The following is a 24,323-nucleotide window of genomic DNA, read 5'->3' on the forward strand; positions in this document are numbered from 1 at the left end:
ACAGAGTCATGGGTGCTAACACCCACATACATCACCTACAGAAGAGCTGACCCAGCATTACCTTGTAATGAACCCAGTCAACCGCATCCCTGACATCTTGGAACATGCTGCGGAATGACATGAAGAGATCTCCATTTTTGAACCCCTTTTCACAGCTGCGGGATAAAAGAAACAAAATGGCATTTAGAGACCAGAAAGGTGAACGGGACAGGTGTCAGGGACATTGCAGCACATGTTGGAACAGAGGAACATGAGTGCGGGATAGCGCCTAAGGAAAGGAGGGCCGCTCTGAGCTGTGGGCACCGTAGTCACAGATATTACAGGTCATCCGGTTCAGGAAAGTTATACCGCTTCTGGTCAATGGCCAATAACATGACACGAAGACGAAGATACATTTCTGCTGAACACTTCTTACCTTGTGTAGCGGTCACAGTTTGAGAAGAAATCCACTAAACAAGCGAGTAGGTAGGTCTCTAGAGGGGATAAAACCACGGGAATTACACATTTCACAATAACCTCTCTAAACACAATTATTAGAAACTGTAGCCGAATGGCATCACTTGGCATATAAAACATTCTGGCAGAGCTGGGGAGATCAATACATTCCACATTTGAATAAACACAAACCCCTCTACAATATCAGGCTATGAAAAAATAAATAAAAAAAAACACTATCATTTCAGAAATGTACCACAAACTACATAATCCTCGGAATGAGTATGTGGGAGCCGGACCACCTACACTGAGCAGTTGGTCATCTGCTGTGGTTTGGCCTAGAAGAGGATATACTGTATGCTTATCACATGCATCTGTTTGAAGGAGGGAACAGTTCTAAGGAAAAACATTACATCAGGAGGGGGTGTGGCTTACAGCAAGGTAATTAGCATGTATGCCATTAAAGAATTAGCACACCTTCCCACAGGAGACACATGATGCTGAAATGAAAGATGACATTTTTAAGAATCAATAACAGATTTAATAAAATGTGAATGTATTGTATTGTGATCTATGTTCCTTATTTAGGGCAAGAACACAGCCAAATCCTTATTATAATTTTTTAAAATTCCAATGGTGTTCTGAAGGGCTTGAGAGTTAATGCAGAGGAGAACATCTGTCTGTGGGCTTTATCTTACGCTGCACATGTTCATATACAGTACTGTACATCTCCCTTATGGCCAAAGAGGCAGGGCGGGGCTGAGCGTTCTCATGTAGGAAAAGGTCAATGAGTGCATGTTATTGCATATGCAGGGTATGGATGAGAGGGGAAATACGCCTGTTTGGAGAGGTCTATTTTGCGCCTACAACAGGGCACCGATGATGAATTTTAAAGCGCACTCTATTTGCTGCACTACATAAGAAACCGTTAATAAAAATAACGACAGATACCAAATCAGAAGCATAAAGCTACATACACTGATCAGGGCACATCTCACAGATGCACTAAGCATCAAAAGTGATAAATGGAGAGAGATAAGCAACCAACCAATAAGCTCATGCCTGACATTTTTCAAACACAGCCCATGACATGACAGGCAGGAGCTGATTGGCTGGCTGGCTATCACTCTCCATTTTATCACTTATGAAGCTTAGTGCATCTGGCCAAAAGAATGCACCTCTGCACATGGACCAAGATTATTAGTATATTATATTTAACATTTCTTAATATAGCACCAGCACACACACATTTGTTATGTGCATGTTTCTATTCAACAATGTAGGCCTGATGTACTTCCATGTCTGCAACAATGAGGAGGAGGAGGTAGAAATGCGTATCTGGGTTAGATGCTATGTGTTATATAACTGGCTGCTTACACACACAGATGCTGACACAGATTGCAGCATTACAAACACAGACCTGTTACAGTTCTGCTGAGAAGTGCCTCTCGCTGTGAATCACTATCTACCTCAGATTCCACCCCTTAATTCTTCTTCGGCTTAATTTACACTCTGTAACCTCATCAGCTACTCCAGTCCCCTATACCCCAATTGCTGAGGAAATTGAAATGTACCTCACCCCCAAGTTCTATCCCTCCATTCTCTCTCGTGTCTCTTCCTGCCGAACAATCATATTATCCCAGCCCTTTGTTAAATTAAACATGGAAAACTAAACTCATTGTTCTTTCTCTAGCACCGCCCCTCTCATTCTGTTGACATCACCTTCGCTGCAGTCTCTCGCCTGCTTCCCGTGACATCCTTCACTCCTCCCTGTTGTTCCCCTTCACATACTACACATTGCATTTTGGATACGATACATCCAGCCACTTATCAGGTACATACCAGAGTTAATAACACCAGCATGTATCTTGCACTGCTGCTTTTAAAATGGCAAAGGACTGCTCATGTGAAAAGAGCTGCTCTTGCAATGATTGGGAGTTCCAGGGTTTGTACTTTCGGAAAGTATCACATTTTTAGGCGTTTCTGGTCAAAAATATGCATTCTCTAAACCAGATCTCTCTCACATCTGCTGTTCTCATCTCTAGGATCAGGTCATTGCTCATCTCTAATGCCACCAAATCGCTCACCCACACACTTATCGCCTGCTACTCCAACCACCGGCTTTCTGGCCTCTCCCAAACCTGCGTTGGTCTACTACAGAACAGGAACGCTACTGCTCTCTCTCATCGTTCTGCATCAAACCCCCCCCCCCCCCCCTGCTACCTGGCTCCCTATTCCCTGAAGAGTCCAGTTCAAACGCCTCACACTCACATCCTCTTCATCACTCCTCCCCAACCCCGTACAAACTAATTTTTGTCCAGACTCTATCTGGTTTCCTGCACTCTTCCACACCTCCACCCTGGTTACCACCCCAGAGTTCTCTCGTCCTACCATCCTTTTCTGGGGCTCAGTCTCACCTGCTACACACATGCATTCAGCAAAACCTTTCCATTGATGCTTACCAGATTTCCTCTTAAATCTCAACTCTGCTCCCTATCGTAAGCTCTCATGGGAATTGGCCCCCTCCTCTTGTTCTTGCACTGTGCAATGATACCACTGACCCTTGTCTAGGGTGGCCAATCCTGGGATCGGCGGGATCCGGGGATTTGGCCCTAAAATTGCTGTGATTTGATTCCTGGGAATGGAGTTTCCGATCCCTGGATTAGACTGTGCATGTGCAGTTTAACGCCAGGAAGTGACAATAGATTTTAGTGCTGCGCTCTGTCCAATATAGGTTCCTTAGTACAGGTATATGTATGGTAATGTTTGAATCTACTGAAATTCATATCATGGTAATAATGAGCATATGTCAAGGATATAATATCAGACAGGTGTTTTACTTAGGGGGTGATTCTGGTTTGACACGCAAAGCTGCAAAATTCACAGCTTTGCTGGTCATCTATGTGCCGCCTGCTTGAGCAATTAGTATCCCCTCTTGTTGCCCATGAGAATCACCTGCTCAGATAAATGAGCTATGCTTCAGTTCATGCACCCTCTTCGATCACTGCAGGACTACATAGGACAGCACAGTCTAAAAGGAGCACACATTTTAAAGGGTAAAAAGAAGAGTTAAAAAGAAAATGTAGAATTCGCATTACCTGGTAAATTAAACAGCGTGTTCAGGATGTAGAACCGGTCTGTGTCATCTCTCTGAATAAATTTATTTGGATACTGTTCCCTTATGTCAGGTCTGCGGAGAACAGAAATGTGTTTTGTTATTACCACAGATAGCTGCGAGCTGTATTCCATTGAGACTGAATAACTCAGTGGGAGGAATTCTAGAACACACACACATACGCGCGCGCGCACACACACACACACACACTTTATGGCAGACGCCATGACTTTCCTTCCACTAAAACATGTTTTCTGTTGGCTCGTTTAAAAAGATGGTGAAAAAAGTAGTAATGAGATGCTATTACCCATGGCAACCAATCAGGTGATCATTTTATCAGTCTAGACGAGTATTCTCTGACAGACAGTTCCTCCTGGGTAGGACACAATATCTGTTTAATTCTTTCTTTTGTTAAACAAGTTCTTTAGTACAAAATGTACTATAATATATAATGAATCTAATTTACTCCGAATCATTCAGAATTATGACTTGCAAAAATGTCAGCATCTGCACAGACTAGGAGATGTGATTTTTGGGTCAGCGACAGAACATTTTCAATGTGGGTATTCCTCAATCTTAAGGGGCAGAAGTGCAAGATCCATAAGGGAGCATCAATAGCATAACCAAGCTCCCATAATGCATCACACAGTCTAATGTGTTTATGGAAAGTGTCAGCCAATCTGTATAGAGAATAACAAGGACAGCTTTGCTGTGCTAAACTTTTACATGCATGTACTGGTGTTTATCTATGTTTGTTTGGCTGGATGCGGATACAGCATGCTGGTTTTATTCTAATATAATAAAAAAACAGCTACAGTATTGAACTACATATTGAAAAAAGACTATATGGCAAATGATGCAGCCTCTCCTTAATATCCCTTTGCAGGAACTGATCCCTCTTAACCCCCCCCCCCCCAACCCACCTGGAACTCCTCCCGCCACCAGTCCAATTGACATTACTCACATATCCAATAAATGTACCCACAGAAAAACATCCCTGATTATAACACACGTCAAAATCTCCTATATATTTAGCCAGATCTGTCAATCATGTGTGTAGAATGCTGGGCGGAGTTACACAGTCACCGCGCAGTGTAATATACACACACACACACAGTCTGCAATGGGGTGGTTGGCAAGATGGCGGCCGGCAACCACCGGCTCTCAGGGGGAGCAGGGCTGCCCTGCTATTCCCGGGTGGGGTCTCCGGTCCCGGCATCTCCCCCCGCAACCCTTCCCATCACCATCTCTGCCGGTAACCCCCCCCTTATCTCACGACAGCATCTCCGCCCACACACTGTACCGCACCCAACCCACATACAATTAAAATTAACATTAAAGTGCCTATCCCTCCCACCAGTGTCCCTAGCACCTCTTCAATAGGGATGCCCATCAACCAGTAATCATCAATGGTTTATGGCAAGCAGCAGTGCTGGCATCTGCAACAATGCCAATCTCTACTACTCAATCCCCCAGCAGCAGCCCCAGACACCTACCCCCACACATTGCACCCTACCATCACCAACGCAATAAATGCCTTCACAGGTTAAGGGGGCACAGCCCCTTACGCCGGTGTGAAGAGCGCCCATAGGGCGCGATGAATCACCTAGTTACAGATAATAACCTATAGCCAACATGTTCTCTATTATCTGCACTATTCTGTAGCGTCACCTGTACTAGCATTGTTCATTGTTTGTTTATTTATTATAACAGTGGAACTAGTTTTTGAACCCGAAGGCATATGCTCTGTGTGATGCTGATGCAGCCAGACTCTCTTTGATTTATGGCCATATGCAGAAAGCAAACAATGAACACAGTGGGTAAATAGGGTGATGCATTGTCTGTAAACAAAGGGTCACTAGCAGATACAGGGCATGACTGTCACATCAGAGGGAACATCTGTTTGTTTCACTATGCCAGGCTTTCACATTACCGACTCTTCCCTGATGTACAGGAGCTTTCCAATGAGTCCTGTTACCTCTGGCTAATAATCATCAGCTTTCGCTGCTGGAATATAGACATGGGTTGACTCGCAGTCATTTTGCAGCTAGATAAACAACGTTCCACTGCAGGTGGGGTAGACGTAACATGTGCAGAGAAATTAGAGCCAGGCACACACTGAGGCCATATCATCCTGAAATGTACTTTCCAGATGAATCAAAATGGCATATTGGACATATTATGCAGAGTATATGCCCGATATACGGGGTGCCCGCAGGCAACCAGCAGGCCAACATATCGGATGGGTACATAGAACGTAATGTGCACCCACCCAATTGGGAGAACACTGGCGATGACTAGAGTTCTATGGCATGCAATATAAATCTAGTCAGACGACAGAGACGCGTGGGACCGCGCATCACCATCGCCGGGGGGCCATACACATTGCTTCATTTCTAAGCAATCTAGACAGATCACTTAGAAATGGGGCTGTAAATGCCCTGTGTGTATGGTCCATTAGATTTGGGAAGGGCAGGTCCAAATTAAAATGAAGCTGCCCAGCATTTGTGTGCTACATGCAAAACCAGCCTGTATTAACCTGCATGCAAAGACAAAGAAATGTATTTATTACACCCATGTGATGTAACATGGTATGCTACAACTGCCAAATTACTACCTCGTTTATTTTTTTAAATTCTGATTTGCTCCCAACTCAGAATGATTGATTTGTTTTACTGTCCTGCATCTGATTCCAGCACAACAGCAATACAGAGGATACGCTGTGCAAATTACTGTCTTTCTATGAACATCGTTTTATGAAGGAACATTAACAGACCTTGTATGCAGATGGATAGATGACAGTTAGTGACAAATTATTCCTAGATAATATTGTGGAGGAGATGGCACAAAACAGATATTGACAGCTGACAGGGTGATGTGAGGAAGGCAAAGAGATAAGTGACTACATCAGACCTGGACTGAACCCTATTTACAGAACAGCTTTATGCTTTTCCTGGGTACACTGAAATGTGAATGAACAGAAACATTTGACCATGCATTTTAGTAGACACACACACACACACACACACACACACAAATAATAATAATGAGATCTCATTAATATCCCCCAGTATACCGTGGCTGAGCGGTTATATCCAAAGCCCCGCAAACTAGCAGCACTCACACCGCATGCTTAGCACCAAACAAAGTGGAATGCCAATAACTGTATGTCCGAATGTGGATCATTATGAAGCATGTTAGTGGCTGCGGCTGGAAGACCACCTCTATAGCCACCGTCCTCTCCCAGCTGCAAGAAAGGCATCCAATGTATGCAGAATGTTTTCTTGTGCTGCACAATTATGTGCACTATTGTGTCCCGGAGATTCAATTACGTGTGGGTTTTCCCCACAGCTAACTGAATAAACTGCTGGATTCCTTTGGGTGTGGTACAGGGGTCCAGACAGAATGGCGAGCGCAACAAAGCACCTTGCGGGCACGGTGGCTCGCTACGTGAGCCACCTATTCTATAGGTCCACGACCCCCATAGAGGGAGACTCTATGGAGGTCGTGGACCGCCACGAGGGAAACTAGCCGACGGCCGTCGGGAACCCGGCTGTCCGTATTTTGACAGTCGGGATCCCGACGTCAGGTAAATGCCTGTCGGGATCCCGACTGTTGGGAGCCCATCAGGCACCCATTCCTTTAGCAGCTGGAACCCCACGCGCTACACACCAGTGGTGGATTTCTTCTTGCAGCCCTGGGAGCTTCTAAGAAATTCTTATATTCCTTAACGTGGGGAAACCCATAGATTGCAACATTTTATCTGGAAACTATAGGTTAGCACATGTTAAGCCTTATTTCACAGGGAAATGCCAGCTAAATGAATAGCTCTATGCGTGAAACCTTGAGCTTTTCCCTGCGCAGCAAACCCTACAGCTAACGGGATCTCCTCTCATATGGGAAATAAATAGGCATAGTACTAATACCGGTTCACTTACCCTCTCATGAAGTTGAACCCATGTGCGCAGACCAGAATATTGCCATAGGCATCAACCTTGAGAAGATTTCCATATGTAGTATCAAACACCAAGCCCCTGGGACAAGGGAAACAAACAAAAACAAGCATGAATCTTTTACAAATAGTTTTGAAAACAACAAAACCGTTGTACAACCATAGCTGTAACCGTTAAACCCACTGAGAATGGACGATACAAAGAAAGAAGGCTGCCATCTCTGTATTCTGTGCTTTGGTAGGACCCAGCACTGAGAACATCTCACCTGGTGGGGAATGTTGGGTCATAGACAAAGCTTAGGAGCTCTTGGGGATAGCCGATAGACACCAGTCTTTCCACAGTCAGGTCAAAGCCAAGAGATTCGTACTCGGGCGACTTGTATACTGAGAAAACACAAATACACATATTAATATAAAATGTGTGATACAACAACATCAGCATTCAACCCCCACTGGGCCATACAGCACTGTACATGTTTAGCAAAAATAAAATCCGCAGAGAGTAAGAAATTGGCCTCGAATGACTTCCAGATGTGTTATTATGCAACTATTGTTTTTGCACCTTATGATGAGACCCCCAAGGCGGTTATGACACTATGCCACCGTTAGCCGTTCCGGGGGTTGGAGTACTTTTTCCTGAAGTCACAAGTGAAGTAATTAGCCCCACCTGTGGATCTTTTAAGATGTGTCAGTGAATAATGAGTGCACCTGAAGGGTGGCCTGGAAAACGTGAACTGTTGGGGGGGTCCTGAGGACAGAGGTTGAGAACTCAAATCAAAAAAGAATGTAGTGCTTATTAAGTGACTAGGTGATTCATCGCGCCCTACGGGCGCTCTTCACACCGGCGTAAGGGGCTACGCCCCTTAATTTGTGAACATTTGTATTGTGAGAAATATGGTTAGAATTGTATGAAAGATGCCCTGTATTGCAGCTTCTGGCAGTGGGTGAGGGTCCAGCGTGGCAGCACAGGAGTACCGGACGGTGGCCCTGAGTCAGTGTCTCCTCCTACTGGGTGGGAGTTAGGGTGCATGAGAGCAGGAGGCTGGGATATGAGGCATGATAGGGGTATGTGGGCAACACAGCGTCAGCGATTACCCAGTGGTGGAAGTTACGGTTCAGGAGAGCAGGAAGCTGGGTAGTGATAGGGGTGTGTGGGCATACGGGGGACTAAAGAGGGTGGTGGACACTGTGCAGCTTCTGCCAGTGGGTGAGGGTCCAGCGTGGCAGCACAGAAATACAGGAGTCAGTGTCTCCTCCGACTGGGTGGGAGTTAGGGTGCATGAGAGCAGGAGGCTGGGCGGTAAAGCATGATAGGGGAATGTGGGCAAAACAGGGTGAGCGGGTCTCCACTGGCGGAAGTTACGGGGCAGGAGAACAGGAGGCAGGGCAGTGTCCTCCCACATTAATGGCAAAAGTATTCAACATCGGCCATAAACCATCGATTATTTGAAAATCATTGATGGTCGATGGGCATCCCTAGAACTGGAGGAGGGTGGGGGACAGTATGCAGCTCCCGGCAGTGGGTGAGCGTCTCCTCCCACTGGGAGGGAGTGAGCGTGCATGAGAGCAGGAGGCTGTATAATAGTGGTATGTGGGCAAGACATTGATAAAAGTTGTGGCGCTGGTGCAGAGGGCAGTGGGGAAACCTGCAGTGCGGCAGCCAGGGCCGGATTTCCCACCTAGGGGCGGTACCTGCTTGTGGTGGTACAGGATCCCCCATTGTCACGTGGGTACGTGAAATGCGGGAGCGGGGGCCGCGGTGGTCCGCTGGGGGGTGGAATTGCCGGAAGGGGGTCTGCAAATTGCGGGAGGGGGGGTGGTGTGTGGGGATCCGCGGTTAGCGGGAGGGGGCGGGGGTCCGCAAATTGTGGGCAGGGGTGCGGGGGGGCTTGAATCGTGGGAAGGGGGGTCCGCAAATTGCGGGAGGGGGGTTGTCGGGGTTAGTGAATTGCGGGAGGGGGGGTTGCGGAGGTCCGTGAATTGCGGGAGGGGAGTGTGGGGTGCTGTGAGTCAAGGGGGGGTGGTGCGGGGGTCCGTGAATCACGGGAGGGGTCATGATTCGCAGGAGGGGGGGTTCGTGGGGGGGCTGCGAATCGCAGGAGGGGGGGTGTGGGGGGTTGCCGTGAATTGCATGAGGGGGGCGTGAATCAAGGGAGGGTGGGCGCAGGGGGGTGGTGCGGGGGTCCGTGAATCGTGGGAGGGGGCATGAATCGCGGGAGGGGGAGTCGTGGGGGGTTCCGAATCGCAGGAAGGGGGGTATGGGGTGTGCCGTGAATTTCGTGAGGGGGGCATGAATCGCGGGAGGGGGGGTCCCCGAATGTGTGAATTACGGGGCGGTCGCAAATCGCGAGAGTTGCCGAGGGGGCCCGCAAATCGCGGGAGGGGGGCGCTACGGGGGGTTTCGTGAATCGCGGGAGGGGGGGTCGTGGGGGGTTGCGAATCGCAGGAAGGGGGTGTGGGGGGTGCCGTGAATTGCGTGAGGGGGGCATGAATCGAGGGAGGTGGGGTCCCCGAATGTGTGAATTAGGGGGCGGTCGCAAATCGCGAGAAGTGCCGAGGGGGCCCGCAAATCGCGGGAGGGGGGCGCTACGGGGGGTTCCGTGAATCGCGGGAGGGGGCGGCGCAAATTGCGGGAGGGGGGTCGCAAATCACAGTAGGGGGGGGTGCCGTGAATCGCGGGAGGGGGGGTCGCGGGGGGCCCTTTTAATGCCGGGAGGGGGGGTCGCAGGGGTCCGGCGAATCGCGGGAGGGGAGGATGCAGGGGTCCTGCGAATCGCGGGAGGGGGCTCGCGGGAGGGAGGGGTCGCTCGGGTCCCGTGATTTGCGGGAGGGGGTGGTCGCGGGGGTCCCGCGTTTCGCGGGAGGGGGTGGTCGCGGAGGTCCAGCGAATCGTGGGAGGGGGTGGTCGGGTCTGGGACGGATATTAGACAGCACTTACATCGACAGCCATTACATCGACACCATTAGTTCGAAAGCTCAATAGGTCGACATGGTTTTAGGTCGACACTGCCATTAGGTCGACAGAGTCTATGTCGACAGTCAAAAGGTCGACATGGGTTTTTTCACTGTTTTTTTGGCCGAAATGACGACACAGTCGACATGGACACATTTTGAAGTGTATCCCAGCAGCCGCTCGCTATGCTTCGGGCACGGTGCCTCGCTGCGCTCGGCACACTATTTTATTCTCCCACCACGCCCTAGTGGATAGTAGGGCATGAAATACCGCCTGTCGGCACATGTCGGCTCAATAAACAGTGAAAAAACCCATGTCGACCTTTTGACATAGACACTGTCGACCTAATGGCAGTGTCGACCTAAAAACATGTCGACCTAATGAGCTGTCGACATAATGACATGTCGACCTAATGGTATGTCGACCTAAAACCATGTCGACCTATTGAGCTGTCGAACTAATGGTGTCGATGTAAGTGCTGTCTAACAATAGTCCGGATACCGGGGTGGTCGCGGGGGTCCCGCGAATCGCGGGAGGGGGGGTTCGCGGGGGTCCCGCGAATCGCGGGAGGGGGGGTTCGCGGGGGTCCCGCGAATCACGGGAGGGGGGGTCGCGGGGGTCCCGCGACTCGCGGGAGGGTGGAAAGCGGGGGTCCCGCGAATGGCGGGAGGGGGGGGTGCGGGGTCCCGCGAATGGCGGGAGGGGGGGGTCACGGGGGTCCCGCAAATCGCGGGAGGGGGGGTCGCGTGAATCGCAGGGGTCCCGCGAATCGCAGGAGCGGGGGTCCCGCGAATCGCGGGAGGGGGGTCGCGGGGGTCCCGCGATTTGCGGGAGGGGGGGGGCGCGGGGGGTCCCGCGAATCACGGGAGGGGGGTCGGGGGGGTCCTGGCAGAGGGTAGGGATGTGCAGGAGTAATGGTGGATGGTGGCTGTGGAGTAATGGTGGATGGTGGGCGTGTACTGTAGCCCTGGCTGGGCGGGGGGAGGTGATGTCAAGGGGGTGGAACGTCAGACACATGAAAGTGAAACTGTTCTACACAGGAACGTTCTCCACAGGGGTTGAGTGACAGATCTGGCTAAATATATAAGAGATTACGTTCTTACTGCAATGTAACATTGCTTTGGCTTAGTTACGTATACTGCATTCTATGTAGAACCTGATCTGAATAATGTGTTTGGAAATTGTTCAAGATTCTTAAGGACTCCATTAGAGCATAGTTTTTAATAAATCACTAGTGGGTAATCGGACATCTTGGAGCGGATGTCCCATTATAAGGGCACTTGATTAATTGCTGTATAATCACTCTGCGCTGCGAGTCACTTAAGGAGTCCTGTAGTCACATAAAGTGATACACGGACACGTGCGCCGCCTGCTATTGTGTAACCATCTCATACTTCACTCAGACTGAGCCTGGTTGAAAGCTATGCAAAATCTGGCACCCGTCCACTAAACACAGAGGTGTGTTATTTTTAGGCGGCCCCCTTTTCGTGGAGTCAAATTCTTCCGCCTTTGCCTCGGCACAGGATGTTCTGCATGCTGGAAACAGGATCAGGGCTCAAGAGAAAGTTTTACAGTAAATAATGACACAGTCAGGCCTGGGAGATGGGTAGAAAACCAGAGGCAGCGGGAACAGCATAGCAAACAATTGTGCTACATAAAACACAAATAATAATAAAAACATAACCCCACAAATAACAATATTCAGAATAATATTTTATAGATAATATGCACAAAATGTTTAATATCCAATATAGTACATTTTACCCAATTCCCGACCTGTGATGACCCATCCGATTTAGCTTACCCCATGATTTTACCCCCCATAACTCCACCATTACAATCCTTTCCTAATATGATGAGGGAAGACATTTAAGGCTTCCACAGATGGGAACGCAGAAGTGAAGGTGACACACGACTGTGCAGGAGCGTGGGCTATTACACCATTTATAATGACATTATTCATAAGGATGGTATTCCTAGAGCTGGTCCCCTTACCAAATTGCTTAGTAGTTAGCAAATATACATGTGCTAAACACAGATAAATGAGGTAAACTTAGTTCTACATGGGGACTGAAGTGGTGTTTCAATTCTCCAGAGCTGGGCACACACCAGACTTCCTGGATGCAGTCTCCCAGCCATCACGTCCTGCATGTTAATAATGCACTGCAGCAGTGACCAGGTAGCTAGGATACAAGGGAATCTATTCTACAATACTGGGCTGTTACTCAGAATGTGGTCCCTTGAATGGGGCTGAATAAAGCAACTCCAAAAAGGAACAGCCTTCAGTTGTTGGCATATTTTCTGTGGCAGAAAAAAAATAAAAAACCAACAACACTCCTTATAGGCATAAGGCTTTCTGGAAGTTTGTTACTATAACAATGTAGAACAAGAAAATGAATCCTTGATCCTGCAAAGGCTGTTGCTGATCATTATTCTGATCCCCTGGTTTCGGTAGATAATTCCTGGTATAAAGTCCACGGCACCAGCTGACTCAGATTAGAAATCTCCCTACACCTGGAGATATCAGGAAACCATGTTGCTCAGGCAACAATGAAACCAATATAAAAAACATGTAAGAGCCTGATCAAGTGAAGTGCGTCCCACTCGTAATCCCATGTGAACGGTACGCCCATGAAATACTGGGGGTTCCCATGGGCGACACCCGAGCCACACACGCGACCTACACACGCCTCACACTACTCCATGCGAAAGTCCCGGCGACATTGCAAATAGCCACAGCTGTTCACAGTCGGGGTTTGCGCCTGTGCAAACTTGGACCATTGGGGCAGGGGCCGATTTCGGTTTACTGCGAGTGAACCAAAATCGGAACCCAAATGCGAATCTACAATACAGAAGAGCTGCTGAATATTAATATAGATTTTTCCTTTATTGGATGAAATTCACCAATGGCAAGATGCACCGCTTGCACAAATTCACCAATGGCAAGATGCACCGCTTGCAAAAATTCACCAATGGCAAGATGCACCGCTTGCAAAAATTCACCAAGGCAAGATGCACCGCTTGCACAAATTCACCAATGGCAAGATGCACCGCTTGCACAAATTCACCAATGGCAAGATGCACCGCTTGCAAAAATTAACCAACGGCAAGATGCACCGCTTGCACAAATTCACCAATGGCAAGATGCACCGCTTGCACAAATTCACCAATGGCAAGATGCACCGCTTGCACAAATTCACCAATGGCAAGATGCACCGCTTGCACAAATTCACCAATGGCAAGATGCACCGCTTGCAAAAATTAACCAACGGCAAGATGCACCGCTTGCACAAATTCACCAATGGCAAGATGCACCGCTTGCACAAATTCACCAACGGCAAGATGCACCGCTTGCAAAAATTAACCAACGGCAAGATGCACCACTTGCACAAATTCACCAACGGCAAGATGCACCGCTTGCAAAAATTAACCAACGGCAAGATGCACCGCTTGCACAAATTCACCAATGGCAAGATGCACCGCTTGCAAAAATTCACCCATGGCAAGATGCACCGCTTGTGAAAATTCACCAATGGCAAGATGCACCGCTTGCAAAAATTCACCCATGGCAAGATGCACCGCTTGCGAAAATTCACCAATGGCAAGATGCACCGCTTGCAAAAATTCACCAACGGCAAGATGCACCACTTGAATTTTTTTCTGTTTTAGCATTGCTTTTCATGTCTTACCCTCTATGAATACCATCAAGAGATTCTGACTGAAACCCGGACTACACTCCCATCTCCAGGGAAGTAATCATTTTTAGCACTTGTTATTTGTCTGATCATAATTTTTTTCTGTATTGTGTTTATGAAGTTAGGTGAAAACTTGAAATGATCACATAGGCTATTATATGCTTTTTATTGCCCAATTTGGATTTGCTTCTTTCATTTTATACTTTTATTATGTGTCTGTGTCTTTTTTTCACTATTTGCATTGTTGTAGAATTACAAGCACCAGCGGGTCCTTGACCAGCCCTTGAGCCTGGTGCTGGTTTTAGAAATCTGGGGGAACCCCAACATTTTTGGCCCCCTCAATTTCTAAAACCAGGACCGGTTCTTTGAGCCTGAGGCTGGTTCTAGTCATGTAGGGGGGAACCTCACGCCGTTTTTAAAAAATGATTTATTCTTTCTATTTTTACACTTCACAGCATTAGCGGATCACGCTGATCCGTGCAATGCTGCCACTCCATATGTATTTGGTGGTTGTATAAACAGCTGCCAAAAACGTATACGACCCGGTACGAATATGAACGAGTACAAATGCATACGACATCAGAAAATATGAATGAGAAAAATAGGATTTGCTGTATTTCTCATTTATATTTTCGGGTCGTATACCGTCGATCCTGTTCATATGGGGATCAGCCGTATATGGCCGATCATAGTAAATTTCCCCCAAAGTGTTTAGTCTCTGATAGGATTGGTCCTAGAATTAGAGATACAGATGTGCCCACTTACATTTAAGCCTCCTTGCACTTTAAACAGTACTTCTAGTCACTCCATGCCGTGGCTTGGTAGAGCCAAGCGTCCTCTCATTTCCATTAAAATACGTCATATTCACAAAATGAATTGAGTAAGACACAAAAGTAGCATTTGCTGATCTTAATGCGACTGCACCTGAATCTGCATATGAAATGCTACACTACAAGCTACAGTGTTTTCCTATAAAACACTGTAAATGTAGCATTTTGTATGCCCATATAGGTGCGGTTGCACACAGAACATAGCATTTTTGTTGTCAGAAAGGGAACACAACGCTAACGGAGTTGCATGGGACCAATTAGCTCACTCACGCCAGGCATCTCCTACTTCTTGGCATATTAAGACTAGGGGTGAAATTTAATAGGATGAGAGATTCAGAAAGTTAGAGATTTGGTAAGAAATCTACATTATTATTTTTTGAAGCGGCAATCATTTACACTGCAAAGCCAATTTGATTTTAAAGCGTAAATGATTGCCGCTTTAAAAAGGTTCTCTCAACCTATTACATTTCACCCTAGTTATATGAGGACATGTCTGTAATATGTAAAACAAGAGGAACACTGTAGCTTCTTCCTGCTCAATGGGCGCTAGACAGAAGAGAGAGGTAATTGAAGAGTACGCTAGTGTATTCACTGCAGTGAAAGTTCAGTGTGGCGTACAGAATAAGGCCCTCAACCCTGAAATCATCTGTAATGCCAAAAGCGCTGTAACTTGTTTCACACCACTCAGGCATTCGGATGATAGGTCAACACAAAAGGTTGACATGCAGTAGGTCGACAGAAGTAAACGGTCCACACAAGTTAATTTTTTTCTTACATTTTTGGACTTTTTTCATGCTTTACAATCCACGCGGCCTCCAGTTGCGAAAGCGTGGTGAGCGAAGCAAGCCATGTGAGGGTGCACACTACACTAATAGGGGATTCATGTGCTCAGGGGTCGAAACGGACTCAAAAACCATGTTAAAAAAACTAATATCATCCCTTTCAGGTGTCAACCTTTTTGTCTGTGTCGGCCTATTGATTGTCAATGCTTTTATCCACACCCCTCCTCTCCCGCAGCACTGTATACAGCTAAGCCGGCACTGGTCATGCACAATGGGATATGGTTACTAGGTTGACCCTATTTAGATTGACATGCATTGAGTCGACGACCGAAGGACAACAGGGCTTATGTCAACCTCTGAAATAGGTCGACGTGGCTAAGGTCGACACAATCATTAGGTCAACAGTCAAAAGGTGGACATGGTTTTTTTTTGAGCAGACACGTGCAAACAGGCGGTATTTCATTTTCTACCATCCACTACGGCATAGTGGGAGAATAATATAGAGTGTGGAGCGCAGCGAGCCACGCGAAAACACGCTACACTTTGGCAGGGTCCACGTCGACATTCGGGACAGAAAAACAAATGCAGATTATTTTTTTTGGACCGTTGACCTTGTCATTACTTTTTTGACCTTTCAACCCTGTCAATCTTCAGTGGTTAACCCAATGCATCTTGACTTAAATAGGATCGAACCAATAAGCCATCCCCATACAAAATGTATATAGTCCTTAACGTAAAAAAAGAAAAGTGCTGCAACGCTACAATGTGTGACTTAGCAGTGATACCTAGGTAGCGATAATGAAAGTGCTTGGCTCACAGAAGGTGCTATTCATGAGGCTACACATTGAAGGCTCGAACAGCCCAGCGTGTCTGACCTGCATACAACAGAAGGTCATGAGAGAGTGTGATGTGTGCCTGTGCTGGTCATAAGGGCAGCCCTTCTAATTTACAAGTAAACACATCTGACTGACAGCTCGTTTTCCTCCCTAACACTTTGACGTTTCCATTAGCTGCTATTTAATACCCCAGCTGTAAACACAGCCACTGTACCGTCTCTTTAATGCCTGAATGTGGAGGAGGCATGCACTTGGATGAGGTTAAGCAGGGACCAAGTCGCTTTCAAGTATTAAAATAGAGCAAGTGCAGGGGGCTGAGGATGTCTCCCGCTGGAAAATGAAATGTCCTCATTGACACCACAGAGGGGGAGAGGGGCAAGCTCTATGGATTAAACCTTTCGATATATACAGTATAGCTTTGGCCTACACTCAGAAAGCAAGATGCCATTTGGAGAACTGGAGCAATATTTGCAAATGCACCCAGCCAAGTCACTGGGAACATCGCCCTTACTGGGTGTATGTGAGAACGTAAAGCAGGGATAGGCAACATAATACAGTTCAGGAGCCGCACAGGTGGCAAACGAGACTTCAAAATGGCCATGTGTCGCCCTTCATCTACGCAATAAATTCAAACAATGTATTAATGCACAAAGAGACAATTCAAATATGGTTAATATCTGTATTAGGCACAAATAAGAACTAGTGGTTTAAGCAAAGAGAGTTCTAAAATAACTTATTAGCCAGGGGTGTGATATACTTTGTTCACATGACACTGTCTACATGGTCATAATGTCCACATACTACATACTTGGTATGTTGACATTTACCACATCAACACTGATGAAATGGTTACATGATTAAAATGTCACAAAAACATCCCTGGGGTGAGATTTAATAGGATGAGATATTCAGAAAGTGAGAGATTTTGGAAGAATTCTCCAGTTTTTTTAAAGCGGCAATCATCTACACTTCAAAATCAAACTGGTTTTGCAGTGTAAGTGATTGCCGCTTTAAAAAAACTGGAGATTTCTTCCAAAATCTCTCACTTTCTGAATATCTCATCCTATTAAATCTCACCCTATGTGTCTAATGGTGACTTACCTGTTCCGGTTGGTCTGGTGACTCCAGCGTGGTCTTTGGGGTCCAATGGTGACTTCCTTATGGACTTTTGGCTCATGTTGTTTTGCGGAGTATAATGCTAAGCTCTAACCCTCCCCATAGTAACTAACCCTAACATCTTTTCCTGTAGATTACCCTCACCCTATAGCCTATCCCTAACCTCCTCTCCAGTGGCCTATCCCTAACCTCCTCTCCAGTGGCCTATCCCTAACCTCCTCTCCAGTGGCCTATCCCTAACCTCCTCTCCAGTGACCTAACCCTAACCTCCTCTCCAGTGGCCTAACCCTAACCTCCTCTCCAGTGGCCTAACCCTAACCTCCTCTCCAGTGGCCTAACCCTAACCTCCTCTCCAGTGGCCTAACCCTAACCTCCTCTCCAGTGGCCTAACCCTAACCTCCTCCCCAGTGGCCTAACCCTAACCTCCTCCCCAGTGGCCTAACCCTAACCTCCTCTCCAGTGGCCTAACCCTAACCTCCTCTCCAGTGGCCTAACCCTAACCTCCTCTCCAGTGGCCTAACCCTAACCTCCTCTCAAGTGGCCTAACCCTAACCTCCTCTCAAGTGGCCTAACCTTAGACCTCCATCTAGTGCATAATCTGAACCTCCTCTCCCACAAGTTAACCTACCCCTAGTGCCAGGTTGGACCCGGGACCGCAATCCCAGGTCTGACCCAGCAGCGATTGGGGTCTGGTGCATTCACACCAAACCCAGGTCAACCATTAAACAGAGGGCTACCCGGGTTTAACCATGCTTATAACCTGGGTCAAATTGTTGATTTGCTCGACCCAGGTTATACAAGTCTTGGTGCTTTCACTCCGCACCTCGACCCGGGTTGGTAGATCATCAACACGGCAGTAACTCGGGTCAAGGATGTGGTGTGAAAGGGATATTAACTCTTTCCACTAATGCTTAACCCTAACATCCCCTAATGTATCCTAACCCTATGCGGGCAGTCTATGCAGCAAGTTGACTTTTCACATCAACCTTGCGAACATGTCAACATTCTGCAAATACAGAATACATTCCACATATCGGTGTCACACAGATGCTGACAATTATGGTCAAAATTGAGGAGGTGACATTATGAATGCATGCCATTAGAAAGCATTTCTAAGCTGTAACACACAAATCTGCCACGTAAGCAGGAAAGTGCTGGGGCTGCAGTACAAGACTCATAGACGCCCGTCTAACACCCCCCCCCCCCCCCCCTAAAATGATATGGAGGGTGCACGCATATCTAAGGGACTATCAGGTCACTTGGATTGCATGCGCACTTGACAGGAAATGGGTGGTCAGCTGCTCGCACCCATGTCACCGGGCAATTTTCATGGGAACACCAATGAAACGCTGGTCGTTCCCATGGCGATTCCCCCGGCCCTCACTCTGCAATATAAGCCAAAATATATATCCTACGATTTGTAATTTGATCTATTAAATGAGAATTTCACAGAAATTGACCTTTAACTTTACTATACAGCAAAAAATAGGTTCTATCTAGATTATCTTGTTCCGGCATGGTCACACAATGTCAGCAGGATCATAATCCTATAACCTCTTTATCTTCCGCAGGGACGAGCTGGTAAGACTTTTGTACCAAAGTCCGTTCCCTCAGACATTTCCCAAGCTTAGCAGACCCACGTAATCGTCTAAAAAAATACTTCTAAGAAACAGTGACAACACGCTAAAGGGAAAAGCTATAAATAGAGGCTTTGTAAGGCCTCAGAATTCTTTCCATCCTCACCAGCAAGTGTATAATCCATATCAAATCCAAAGCATTTGATCTTTTCCATGGCAAGACTTCTATTCACAAAGACCCTAAAAGACAAGAAAGGAAAATTACACATGAGACGATTGGGGGGAGGCGAAGCAACCTGTTTTTTTTTACCATGGAGTCAACCGATGGTCAGCATAATGTTTTAGGTCAGGCCTGACAGCTACTTAAGGCACCGATGTCGCATGAAAGTATTTTCCCTTTAAAATTCCTAATACCTTGAAGTATGCATACCTGCTTTCAGAATAGATCTTGCTAAAAATTAAATATGGCTGCCAGTCATAACCTCACACTCTTCATATCATGTGAAGGGAGAGGATGTCACAGTGCTTGCAGATCTCAGAGGGGCATTCCGAAACATATCTGCTCACTGCAAATCACATGCCATCTGACTGTGGTTGCCATGGTAGTCATTCATAGCAAACCTGACAACCAAAGAGAAATGGTGAATATCAAGAAGTAAATTTTTCCAGAGGAGCTTTGCATGACGTTTGCGGTGAACAGAATGGCAATAATGGTATCTCTTTTTGCTTGCACTTACATGGGTTGCAAGGAAAACGTAATGACATCATGCAAAGCTATTTCTGCAGAAGCTCACAAGTTAATGAATCAGCTATGGGTCATATAACAGACATAACATAGTTGACCATGCAACATAAAAATAGTTAGGTCCTCAATAAAAACTGGATATAAATGAGGGAAGCAATTACCGTATTTATCGGCGTATAACACGCACTTTTTTTCCCCCTGAAAACAGGGGGAAAAGATGGGTGCGTGTTATACGCCGATATGCGTGCTATACGGCGGTAATTTCATATAATAGGTGCGCGCCAGTGGTGTCCAGGTGTGCACCACTGGCGCAGCACCTCTACCCCACACCTCCGATCAGCTCCAGCCCCCCCCCCTGTCCCTGTGCTCCGGCGATCGGAGCTTCCCCGATCCCCCCGGCCCGCCTGTCACTTTACAGTGACGTCGGCGGCAGGCTCGGGTAATGTCGGCCAGGCTCGGGGGGACTCGGAAGCGCTCAGGCACCCGAGTCCTCCCGAGCCGCGAACATCCCCCAGCCTGCCGCCGACGTCACTGCTAAATGTGACAGGCGGCTAGGAAGGGGGAGAGAGGCAGCAGGGAAGCTCCGGCGTACTAACGCCGGAGCGGAGGCGAGGGGGGGGCGGGCTGCTTCTAACCTTCTGTGGTGGGTTTTGCTGGGGCAGGATAAACCTGCCCTGGTAGGTTTGTCCTGCCCCAGCACAACCCACCACCCAAGGGGTTAAAGCTCCTCCCTGCACAGTGACTCCTTCCTCCCTGGCTACAGCAGCGTCTGTAAAAAAAAATAAGTTTTTATTTAGAAATTTAACTTTTTTTCCTGAGATTTCCCTTTTAAAATGAAGGTGCGTGTTATACGCCTGTGCGTGTTATACGCCGATAAATACGGTAGCTACAAGACACAAATGCACCTTCATAATGAAAAAAGGTAAAAAGAAGGGTCGAAGACCTGGGTTTTAACACCCAGGTTGACTCTTTCAGACATACCAAAATCCTGGGATGATGTGCGTTCATGTGCAAAAACCTGGGATTTTGGAGTATGTCTGAAAGGGGTATTAGTTTGGGAAGATTTGCTTTCAGTATATTATGCAAGTGTTATTTAGCAACATCTTCCCTCTTTGCTGTGGAGAGTGTATGCGTTCTATGGCAACACACGAAGAGCAGTTTGTTAAGCTTAGCCCACCAACGATCTGTGAAGTACACGGCAAGCAATGAGATTACCGAAGGCTCATATTAATCTTATAATGAATTGATTCTTTTTTTTCTAAAATGATAATAAAAAAAAAAAACATAATAAAATAATAAGAAAATGGTTACGGAAGAGAGAAAATATACGTATGTTATCAATGCACGCCTTACATGAAAATACATTTGCTACATGGGAATCTCACAGTGTTCCATGAGTCACTGCAGATATGGGATGTGTAACAGAGAGTGTAAGTAGGTGCTGAGTGATCCAAGAACATTTACAGCTCATCAAAGTCATAGACAAGAGGTTCAAAAAGAAAGAAATGGAAAGCTTATCCAGAGACTGAGCTTTTATTATTGAACTAGTACTTTGGACCATCCATTCGCTGCGTTGTGATGTGAGTCACCGCCTCTCCCCATTGCCCTCTCTCACCAATGAAATGTCCCTTTAGCCTGCCATACTGTCCCCTCTCTTCTCTCTGGAACAGATGTATTACGCCTGGTGCAGTGATAAAGTGGACGATGATAACACAGCAGCCAATCAGCTTTTATCTGTGAAGTTCCAGGCTGGGTTTAAAAAAGAACAGTAGGAGCTGATTGGCTGGTACTCTATCACCGTTTACTTTATTATTCTGCCCCTCTAGGCTCTACAGCAGGGGTGGCCAAACCTGTCCTCAAGATCTACCAACGGTGCATGTTTTCCCAGGCAACCTGTGGATCTATAGTAGGAATGAATGCAGCAGGTTTTAAAATGTGACAGTTAGTATTGACTACAGCTGTGCACCAGCTAGGTGACCTGGAAAACGTGGACCATTGGAAGATCTCGAGGACCGGTTTGGCCACCCCTGCTCTACAGGAATCCCTCCTCACTTCAACAACAGGTATGGGTCATAGGGTTGACACAATTAAGATGGACAGTTATTGGTCGCCAGGCACTATTGGTCGCCAGGCAAAACGTCAACATGATTCGGTCGCTGTGGTCAAAAGGGATTGACCATGAAATTCATACCCCTGCGAGTCAACCAGAATAAGGTCCTATGTCCCTTCTCTCTGCCCTCCCACCTTCTCCTCTCTGCTCTCCTCCTTCTCTAGTGGCCACCTGCACCATGGTGGTTAGAAGCTGATCGGCTGGTTCACTCTCTCTCCTCTTTATATCTTTCCAAGGCTTAGTGAATCTCCCCCAAAATATTTTCAAGGAGATGTTAGTAAGTCTGGTGGGCATAAGAATACGGGCCTTTAATGACATCTCACCCTCTTAACAAAGTGGTACTATCGGAGACCGGTTACCTGCAGCCGACTCTTGCAAAATCGCGCTCATTCTCTCTGACATATCATCAATAACAACACAGTAAAAGCCAGACATTGCAATAGATGCTGTAGGACTTTCTGGATCTTACCCTCTAAACAGGAGATGGATCACAAGGCCAAAGGTCCTGTTCTTGTGCAGTGATCCAGAAACGTATGACAAAGATCAAGTCAGTAGCCAACTAATGATCAGTGAAGCATTGTGTAAGGATGATAATACTGGCAGAGGATGTAGCAAGGTGAGGCTGGTGTGGTGTTAATTGTTGTAGCGAAATACTAACATTATTAAAGAAATCTAATACCAGGTTGTTTAAACAAGTTAACAAAAAAGAGATGCACTGTCATGGCATACTTAACTATAAAAGACAGGTAATGCTTTGCAGAGTGTAGGAGCAGCACGGGAGAAGTGCTGGAGACGGTAAGAAGATGCCAGTCGTAGGCCCAATGGTGAATCGATCATTATTGTTAAAGCTCAAAAGAGGACATTAATCAAATAGTCTACAAAGGACGAGTGGGAGGTGTAGCCCAATGCTTTTAATACAATATAAAGAATGAATGTACTGTAGTTCTATAAAAATGCCTCTAGGACTGGCTTGGGTTCCACTGCAATGCATTAGTATGGGGACATAGCAACCACAGTAGAGTACATCCAAAAAGGACTCCTTGTACCTAATTTGCGTACCTTATGTTGTAGTGTTTGCACTAACCGATATTGCTAATTCATAATCAGCTGTCAAAAAGGGATTCTATACTATATCAACTCACTTAGAGACTATAAACGCAGAAAAACCTGTGAATACAGCATAAATCTTACATATTTACTTGCAGAATAATGAGCAGTAATCAACATCACCAACACAAAGGTCCCGAATCACATACCATACAAGCGTCATAACGGTGTTCATACACGGTAGCGATATCAGTTGCACGCAATGCAGAAGTGTATGGAAAATATATTGTGCGCTCCCGGGTGGGGAGAGGGAGGTGGCTGTTCATATGCACAGAGGTGGACCTTCTTAGGGACGTGTTAGAGGCATGTCGCAGGCATGTCAATATAGGTCACCATAATAAGATGACATTTCAGGTGCTACCATGGGGCTTGGGCAAGATTTGACGGTGCAACCGATGGCGGAGTCTAAATATACACCAAGTGTTATTTGAAAGTTGGTATCTCAGAGGCATGGATGTACACAGAGGTATCGATGTATACAGGATAAGGGCTTGCACATGCATCGGTGTATACTAAGGAAGGGCTTGTATTACATACTGTCACAGATGTACCGTAAGTTACAGAGACTGACGACGTTGCATCCATTTTTAGATTTGGTTTAAACCGTCCCAATATATTCTGCAGTGCTAAACAGGGACTATTATAATATACAGTGCTATTTTTGTGCAGGCTCCAGCAGGAACTGTGGCCCTTATTCTAGCTCACTCTTTCTGACAAAATATTTCTTAGATGGACAAAACCATGAGCACTGCAGGTGAGGCAGGTGTTCCTTGTGCAGAGATAATTAGATTTGGGTGGGGTTTTACATCTGCCTCACCTGCAGTGCACATGGTTTTGTCCATCTAAGAAATATTTTGTCAGAAAGAGTGAACTAGAATAAGGGCCACAGTTCCTGCTAGAGCCTGCACAAAAATAGCCCTGATAATATACATACATCATTCAATAATATGGGATGCAGGACAAATGGGGACAGGTCTGCATATAAGTACTTACAATTTTATAGAGATTATTTAATTTTACTGATTTACAAGTCATTGAAGGCACCAGCCTGGAACAACAGTTATAGTTGT

The 24,323-nt window shown here is 46.5% G+C and overlaps 1 protein-coding gene across 2 annotated transcripts in view; it reads right to left on the bottom strand.

Moving 5' to 3' along the window:
• The window catches only part of NT5C2 (5'-nucleotidase, cytosolic II), a 79,806-nt gene that overhangs the window by 21,582 nt on the left and 33,901 nt on the right, over positions 1 to 24,323 (bottom strand). For both annotated transcript variants that reach the window (XM_083149258.1, XM_083149257.1), the window contains 6 exons: positions 19,458 to 19,531; positions 7,769 to 7,886; positions 7,489 to 7,584; positions 3,534 to 3,625; positions 416 to 473; positions 62 to 155 (listed from right to left, as the gene is read on the bottom strand). In XM_083149258.1, coding sequence (XP_083005384.1) covers positions 62 to 155; positions 416 to 473; positions 3,534 to 3,625; positions 7,489 to 7,584; positions 7,769 to 7,886; positions 19,458 to 19,531 — 532 coding nt within the window. The remainder of the gene's footprint in view (positions 1 to 61; positions 156 to 415; positions 474 to 3,533; positions 3,626 to 7,488; positions 7,585 to 7,768; positions 7,887 to 19,457; positions 19,532 to 24,323) is intronic.

This window comes from Crinia signifera, chromosome 6 (genome assembly GCF_055691185.1).
Source record: "Crinia signifera chromosome 6, ASM5569118v1, whole genome shotgun sequence".
NCBI classification, from domain to species: Eukaryota; Metazoa; Chordata; class Amphibia; order Anura; family Myobatrachidae; genus Crinia; species Crinia signifera.